Source organism: Macadamia integrifolia, chromosome 10 (genome assembly GCF_013358625.1).
Source record: "Macadamia integrifolia cultivar HAES 741 chromosome 10, SCU_Mint_v3, whole genome shotgun sequence".
NCBI classification, from domain to species: Eukaryota; Viridiplantae; Streptophyta; class Magnoliopsida; order Proteales; family Proteaceae; genus Macadamia; species Macadamia integrifolia.
Window position 1 is genome coordinate 9,509,275 of NC_056566.1, and position 9,192 is coordinate 9,518,466.

General features: G+C 36.7%; 1 protein-coding gene across 1 annotated transcript; it reads right to left on the reverse strand.

Moving 5' to 3' along the window:
* Window positions 1-3,762: 3,762 nt before the first annotated feature.
* Window positions 3,763-7,455, reverse strand: LOC122090956 (60S ribosomal protein L37-3-like). The gene is made up of 4 exons (XM_042660731.1): window positions 7,295-7,455; window positions 7,047-7,182; window positions 4,312-4,413; window positions 3,763-4,041 (listed from the first exon to the last, which is right to left on the reverse strand). The coding sequence occupies exons 1-4, from the start codon at window positions 7,295-7,297 to the stop codon at window positions 3,998-4,000; spliced, it is 285 nt and encodes a 94-aa protein (XP_042516665.1). The 5' UTR covers window positions 7,298-7,455; the 3' UTR covers window positions 3,763-3,997.
* Between the last annotated feature and the right edge of the window lie 1,737 nt (window positions 7,456-9,192).

Sequence of the window (9,192 nt, forward strand, 5' to 3'; positions counted from 1 at the left end):
GAACACACGGAGCTTATCTGATCAAAATGGACACATAGATCCAATAAAAACCCACTCTGATACCATGTAAAGTTTTCATCCCAAAAGTTCAAAGTGGTTGGTGGAGGGAGAAGGATTCCCAAGTGTATAAGGGGGCTGTAGGGTAATTATTAGCCAGTGTGGGACTAACTCAGCGACAAGTTTCATTATCTGGTATTCGCTAAAGAGCAAGATAATTCCATGTTTTTGAGCTAGTTTGGTTTATATTATGGTTTGGGGATCTGTTAATCAATTTGTGAAGAATATTTCAACTTTCCATCTTCTTTAAATCAGAAGCAAGGAAAAAAACTTGTTCATTATTTGTAAACTCATCAGCAGTGAACATGCCACTGAAAATGTTCATCCACAATCCTTGAAAACCCAGAAATGTTTAGGCTAATATTAACTGTCATTCTAATATTTATTTGGTTTTTATACATTAATGTTGAACCATCTGATACCCATTTGAATCCTCAACTTGATAAACCATCTGGTAAAACAACTATTCCTATGCAATTCGTCTTTTTTAATTGAAACAAAAATGAATTTATCATGCATATACAAAATAAAAATGGCAGCAACTACTGAATAAGCACTTTATGCATTTACTGAACTGATTCAGTAATTTTAGCAAATACTATCAGATAATTAAAAGACAGTCCTCTGCTCCGTGGGATAGACTTTTTTTTTTAATTGGAAAGAAATTGTGAGAAAAGATATGAATGAACATCTTTTGACAACTTTTAACAGAGTTAAATGGAGATATAGAAACCATGAGTTGAGAAAATGGAGATTCGGAATGACCAGGAGAGAAGAATAGATACTTGGTATAATTTTTACTCATCCAATACTAGCGAGTAGCAACTAAATCACAGTAATCACCTGTCCTCAACTAAAGGAATATAGGCAAAATTAAGTTAGTTATAGTCCTCATTGTCAACTACCAGATCTCTGAAAGTGCTTGAATGGGCATGTCACTACCTCCTTGTTTTTTATTCCCCCTTCTTTTGCTACTGCAGTGAGGAAAACAATACCAAGGTAAGGACAGTTCCACCTCCTAGGGATTTTCCATTTCCCAGGTAAGAAAACAATGTGGTTCTCTGTGTCTTCAGCCGTGCCACACCTTTTCTTCTCCAGTTCTCCTTTATACCTATAAACTATGAAGCTGTTGATAACTCCAAAATCTACCCCAACAGAGAAGAAAAATGAGACCCGATTGAAGGCCTATAAGGACAGTAAAAAATTTTACTTCGCATTGCAACCCTGTACTGATATCTGAATATGATATGACCACTCTGGATTAATGTAGTGATTTCTTGTTTCTTAATAGGTGATAAGGCTTGTTCTGTTCTACTATTGCATCTTTTTCAAATGTGGGTAATAACAAACAAGTCTGTACTACTCTTTATGCCTTCTATACAGGGAAGGAATCACAAAATGATTCCTCACCATCAGTTGCAAGAATCCCAGATGAGGAAACAATGCCAATTTCTCTGTCTAAAGGTTAGCTTAAACTTTTATCTCCTTTAACCACAATAATTTTGGTTCTTCCTTTATATAAGTTAATAATTATCTACAGAAATTATGGTTTTGCAATGTCATTCTCAGATACAGTATCCTGATCTACAGGAGTGAAGAACAATAAAGAAATTGATGAAGAGATCAGAATCAGAGCTAGTTCAGTTCCACGTCATATCTAGTCCTGGTAGTTCTTTTCACTTTCTCACCTATTTTTTATTCTGTCAATCTGTGCACATTCAATTGTAGGATTCTCCATTTCTCTCCCCGGTTGTTCAAAGTAGTATCAGGATCAACAGTGCAACTATAATATCATTTGTTCTTCATCTAACTTCGGCTACACTAAGTAGCAGTTAATTTTAAATAGATTCAAGCTGATATGGCAAAGCAGCTGATTCAAGTCAACTTGAAGAATTGCTGTCAATATCAACTAACATTACAGAAAAGTATTTAGAAAGAAAGCATCTGAAAATGGTTAAACTATAAATTTCCCTCAAATTTTTTAATTATCGAAGAGTGGGGTCATGAACTCTTTCACATTACCCTTCATTTTTCTGAAGGAGAAGTAGGAGGAGGAAGCAAATCATTGGCCAAATAGCCATATCCTTGTTCTTGTTTACAGTTAGAAGTATCATGGCTGGTAATTTAATGTATTTGCTTATTTTGGTTTCGGATAATGATAGGATGATTGGAAGTAGAAACCGGCTGGCAGGGGAGAGATCTTAAAACCTGAAAAAGAATAATTTGGGCCAAAGTCACCAGTCCAAGTTAAGGATAAGTGCATTAGAGCAGCAGGTCCCATGAATACAAGGAAAAGGTCAGATGATTCCGGTGATCATAAGAGTTGCCTTAATGAAAAGAAAGGTCCAGAGCTAAAAGTTCCAAAGCAGAAGGCAGTTCTTCGAAAAGGAAGCCAGGCTCTCTGGTAGTTTAAATGTTTGATAACTTGAAGCAGATCAGCCTCTCGACAAAACTGTGCCTAGATTGCAAATAGATTTCAGTGTCAATAGTTAATATTTTGCTCTCTGTCTTTCATGTATGAGCTTTAAATATGACTTTTGTTTGTACATAGGTTTTTCAACTTATGGTTTTCTCCTTTCTTATGAACCACAATAGAGGCCTACAACTAGTTAGATATTCTTCAGAGCCACAGTTCCCCACCCTTCAGCTTTTTTTTCCTTTCCCTTCCTGGCTTGGTATTGGGTCTTATTTATCTTTTACAAGGATTAAGTGGATCCATATCCTCTTTATTGAAAAAGACTAGACATTTCCTATACAGCTTAGAGAATAGCCAACACTGCAGAGTAATGCACATATACTATATTTTTTGAATAAAAGTGGACTGAGTGGAAAAGCAGAGGAATTTTGATCACATATGCCATTTCTTTTAAATAAAATCAGCCATTCCTTTTCTTTTCACATTATGTTCCTCATTTTCTTCGCACAAAAGCATTGGTCATGTTATTAAATATGGTTAAAATCATCCAAAAAGTATTAATTTTCCATTGATGCGAGCTCGTCCATGTTCTGCAGTACTGCCAATAAATACTCTGCCAGTATGAAAAGTTCTTAATGCTAGTTGCGTCCCAGGTTCCCCAATAGATTAGGAATCAGACTTTCCATAGGACCAATTTTATTAACAGGCTTCTTCAAGATTCCTGATTGTTCCATCTCTTGAAGGTTCGAAATGTTTTATGACTGCCCCATTTCGCTCTTTATCAAAACCAAAATACTTTGATAAATTTCACATAATTTTGTTAATCATTTCAAAAGATTTCAGTAGTTTTGGTGGAATTTTACCAAAATTTCCTATACCTTGGACGTGCTGTAATCCAACTAATGCTGTATGAAATTGCAAAAGCTGTAATACAACTAATGCAATTGAAGTCTAGACTCTAAATCAAGATTAAGCAAAACTTGCATCATGGCAGTTTAGACAAAAATATAACCCTTGCATGTCTGTCTCAAGGTCCATCTACGAAACCACTGCACTGGTTCAATGAACACCAGGTGGCTGGGAGCCCCTTGGGGCGTGTGCCCTGATACTCTCAGCCACCAGATGCTCATTGCACCTCGCTGCTCACTGCAGACAATTTGACAAAATACAATACGATCTTGTATGGACAGTCTGTTATTATATCAAAATCTTATTTTCATAATTCAGTCTCATTTCACAATTTATTTACTCATATATAACCCTACAATGAGATAGAAAACAATCACATATTTTTGGTGCAAATAGAAACCAATCACATTAGCATCTAGGAAGTATGATTCGTCCTTTTGAAGAACTAGGAAACAAAACTGACAAGAGAGTATCCAACTATTCAAAATCCAGGATTTAATTGAAATTATTGATGTGCAAAAGTGCACATTTTCGATTGAAATTATAATCAACAGAAGAGGCTTCAACTGCTCAATGACATACTGCAAAATTATGTTTTCTCCTATGCCATTGGCTCTATGATTTCTGAAGACCCTTACTCCTCGGGGCTGCTTCAGTTCCTGGAAACAAGCACAAAACAACATTAACAAGTGAATGAAAGTGAAGAGCGAGTGATCTCTGAGCTGGCAGCGTAGGACGGCAGGAGACGAATCGTAGAGAGGGGGGCGGGAAGAGGACAGAGCAGGAGAGATAGAGAGGACTATGGTAACCCTAAGCCACCAGCGCAGAGACCTTTTTCTCAAAACTAAAATTTTCAAAAGAGTGCAATCAATATCTCATCAAGGAGGGGGAGGTGTTGGATTACTGCTTATCAAGAAATCAAAGGGTACCTTCTCTAAAGTTGCTTTTGAACCTTCGAGCCACATGACGGAGATACCTCATTCTTCCAGTTCCAGTAGTCTTCCTCCTAATAGCCTTCACACTCCAGTTATCTGATTTCTCAAAGAAAATTAAACCTCAAAAATCCATTGATTGTCTTGAAGACATGTAACAATAGAAATTACAGGGAAAGTAAACACTACAGTTAATAGTCAAACCAATGTCTTAAGAAATACAAATATCAATCGAAAGCTTCGTAAAATCAAGGAAGATGTAGAAAGAAACATTGAAATTGACTGCGGAGAAAGGGGCCACATGATAACCCAGATAAGTGTCAATTAGCACAAGGCAACACCTATTATTCTTTGTGTCATTAAGACATCCATTTCAAGATGCCCTTAACCTTCTAAAAATATTAATACTAACATAACTGATATGAAAACCAGAAAAAAAAATGGTACAAAAATCACACTAAAGATGGCAAGATACACCTGGGTGAACACAACTCAAAGTACTAAACTATGAACAGATAAAATGTGGTTATGGTAATGAGCGAAATCGGAAAACTAAAAGGCAATACATGAATGACTGTAAAATTGTGTAGATGGAAGAACGAAGGTGAAACCATCTGCACACAAACCTACATGCCACACAGCAAGCAAGAAGAAGATAGAGAATTAGGTAACACAACTGCATCAACTGGATTGCCAGACTGATAGAAAGGAAGACAATGTATTGGAATAACTTTAATACTGTGTACTTTTAATGCAATCCTGGGTTCCAACACCCCTAAATTGGATAGCTATTAGCCCACAAGGACAAAAATAACTCAGTTAAAAAGTTAGGGCAATTTTTCCATTAAATGGGAGTTCAGGACCAACAAGTGCAGAGAACAGAATAGGTATTTAACTGGAATCAAATGTTTAAGTGGAAGGTATTTCTGGAAACTACAAAAGAGATGGGAATGAATAAAGTAAAAAAATTAGAACTAGAGGGGCTTAATCGTAAATAACATGAGATATGATTTTAAAAGCAATAAGAAGAGGAATTCTTCTTCCCACGTTATGACACAGTGTTCAGCCGCAACCTCTCTTGATTTCGATGGATGGAGCTCACTCAATAGGGCTCTATGATCTGAAATTTTAGGCATAGGTTTGTAAATCCTAAACCCTCTTAATAGCAAATGACAGTAGCCCAAAGAAATCACACATTAAAATAAGTAACTTGCTGCATTGAATCTGGGCAGTAGGAGAATGGAGCAGATCTGGTGGTGGATTTAAACCCCACTTCTGAAGATGACTCCGGAGAAGAGTTCTGGCATCAGCTTAGGTTGCCTATGGAAGGGCTCCCTTCACCCCAAATCTCAGACACAATTGACTGCTTGTTAGAGAGTTTGATCAAGTCTCTTGCGGACCAGTTGGTTCGACAGTAACAGGCCAGAGGTAAGAAAACGAGTACACAATAAGAATGGGAGAGGAAAAATAGGGGAGAAAGAAGGTAAAAGGTACACCAAGCTCAAATTTCATTCACTCATCCCAAACCCATCATGGGTTGCAATCTTATATAGAAGCAAAAACTCCTAATCAAACTCTAAAACTGAAAATATAGTTCAAAATTGATCTGGACTCTCATTCCTACGTAGCTAACAAAGAGATAATGAAAATTAAAAAATGTGGAAATTGGCAAAAACAAAAATAACCTCTATCTAACTCTACGTGTAACTGCATCACCTTTCCTTACAAGAAGTAAATGTCAAGAGAATCCTACCATATTATGTCGAAGAGTACACAGCATTCAAGATATTTTCCAATTGGGAAAACAATTTGCCAGTGACTGCATTGTTCCCAATGAAACGTTTCAAAATTATTAGTTGTGATGCCAGGGTATCAGTTAGGAACCAAAATCTGCCATGAGAAGCTGACTGGTGAAGTCTACAAAGCCCTCAAAGACGTTCCATCTCTCCTCAAATGAAATTTTACAATTCATACAGTATAGCTGTATAGTGTGGACCCTCTTTAAGTAATACTCCCATAATAGTCCCAGAACATCTTTGCAAAGGGACTAGATACAAAATAACTATCGAGAAAACATGCCCCTTCAATGGCATTAAAGTGCCATACATCAAGTCAGTAACGATCCAAGGTATCAGTTTTTCAGTCCTTCAACAGTCTAAAAGCTACAGAAAAATATGCACGACTGTGGATCACAAACCTCAACTAATTTCAGTCCTGGTATATCTTTCTAGTCTACACCAAGTTCAATTAAATTTTCTCTCTTAGGTCAATTGGGCCAACAAGGAGGCAGAACAAACGCCATGAATCAACTTAATTAAACTACCATAGCTGTATGAACTAGCGGTTACCACCCTTTAACAAATCTAGGAAGAAATAGTCTAAACAAAACTTTTATTCTTTTAATTGCAAGAACCCATCTAGGGGTTCTTGGACTCCCTCCCCCACCAAAAAAACTTAAATTTCCTCTCATAGTTCAATTGGGCCACCAAGGCGATTGGAATGTCATAGCTGTATGAACTGACGGTTACCACTCTAGGAATAAACAGTTTAAACACACTTTCTATTTTTGACCTTGCAAGAACCACTAGATGGGTTCTTAGCCTCCCTTCTCCCTCTTTCCAACAAAAAAAAAAAATCTCCAACTAAAAAGAATAATTAAACAAACGTAACAGCATAACACAAACGAAATTTTCCAATTCCCACTCAAAGAGAGAGAAAGGGCGATCGCTTACATTTGCGAATGCGAGCAGATGGGTATCCACAGGCAGCGCAACGGCTCTTCTGGAGATGAAAGCTGCGGCGTCCACAACGATTGCAGAGTGTATGGGTCTTGTTCCTTCTCTTACCGAAGCTTCCCGTACCCTTTCCCTGTCATGGTTTTTCCACAAAAACAATCAAATACGATCGTGAATAGGGGCGATGATTAGGGTTTGGTATCCATAAGAGAATGAAAAAAGATTGAGAAATTCTCTAAACTAACCATTTCGCCTTGCTTGGGATGTGTTCTCTTGTGGCCACCCCTAGGTGGAGATGGAAAGAGGAGAAGACTAGAAAGGTTCAGAAGAACAAACTAGTCTCGCCAAAACCCTAACACCTCACTCACGCTTCCAACCTAATGACACGTTCCCTATATTGAGTTCAATGCTGATCAAAGTGATCTGAGACCGTTGGATAATGCCATGATCTTTCAAACAATGGAAAAGGCATTTTTCCTTTTTCAGGAAAATTATCTTCTACCACCACAGTTTTTTTAATTTATCTAGATATCACCCTAAATTCTAAAAAATATATAGTGGGTATTAAAAAAATAATGATTCTTAAAAATCCATTCCAATAGCTCATTAGGGTCAAGTGATGATGTGTCACGTTAGTATTTTTTTAAATGACAAATTTACCCTTTGACATCACATCACAGAGGGAAAATAAGGAGGATTAATGGCATTATCGTTTGGTTGGTGGGTGGAGAAGAATCACCGTGTGAATGCTGGTGGTCGTGAAAATGAAGAACCTTACTTGGTCCATGGTTGAGTTAGAGTGTTCTTTGAACGAGAGCTTCCTCCTTAACGGAGGGAAGAGGAGCTAGAACGGACAAGGTTAGAGGGAAGAACACCAAAGAGCTCACTCTAGTTCTTCTTCTAAGAGCTCACATGGCTATTGGCTGTCTCACCTCTATCGCTTTGGCAATGCTCGGTCTAACGGCTGCTAGAAGGCATCGGTTGGCTTTGGGAATGACCGATTTGGAGATTGGGAGCGAGATCAAGGCCGATAACCCTACAGTTAATCCTCAAAAGAGATATCAAGTCGGATTGGAAAGTGAAATTTGTCAATATTTAGTTTATATATCTTGGAAGCAGTAGTAATGATGATGGTAGAACCATTGTCCATTTTAATCCATCGATTCAAATGCATTTTAATGAAATTAAAATTATGGAATTAGGAGATTTGGTAATGCCGTCCTATCAAAGACCCTCATCTCTTTCCTCAATTTCTTCTTTTCTTATCTCTGTTTTTTCATTCTTTTTCTTAGATATGTTTGGTATTATCTTGGTTGCGCGCGATGGAGAGAAGAAAGAAACGGGAAGAAACAAGGGTTGGGGTTGCAGCCTACTTAAAACAATATATCTTGGTTGCGCGTGGGTTAAGGTTTGATCTTTTTGATTTTATCTCTGTTGGGTTGGGGTTTGAGGTTCAAGGGTCGGCATTTTGGGACTTTTCACCTGCAACTATAGCACATTTTATCCACGCCGCCCTAGGTTTAGGGTCAAAAAAGTAATTTCAATTCTTAAACTAACGGCGTTAGACTTTAAGGGTATGTTTGATATTTTTGAGAATTTAGGGTGGTATCTCAAATAAATTTAAAAAACAGAGGTGGTACAAGATAAATTTTTTTTTTTTAATATTTTTTCTTTTTGCTGCATATTTTTGTGATAAATCTAACCATTAGTAAATAGTCTATCTTGGCCAGCTATAGTCTACCTCAAGTAAGATGTCAATTTTCATCTTCAAATACACTATTGTGGTGTATACCATCTTGAATCCTGATAGTTTTAATTTTTTTAACTAGTTGTTTTGTCATTTTGTAGACATCTAATTTTGTTGCCTCCAAAACATTCAAAATGATGATAACCAAATGTTTGAACCCCATAGAAAGATTCTATTTTCTATTTTGAAAGGTTCCTGTAATCTTGAAGACGTTAGGAATCGATATATTGAAAGGACTAAAATGATCTTATAGGGTTTACTAGGTTACAATATGGTTAAATGGCTTTAAATCCATTTTATTTTTATTTTTATTTTTATTTTTTATTTTTTTATGTTGGATATTTTTTTACTAAAATTTTATTCGAAAATGATCTTGTTAAATAATTAATTTTAAAA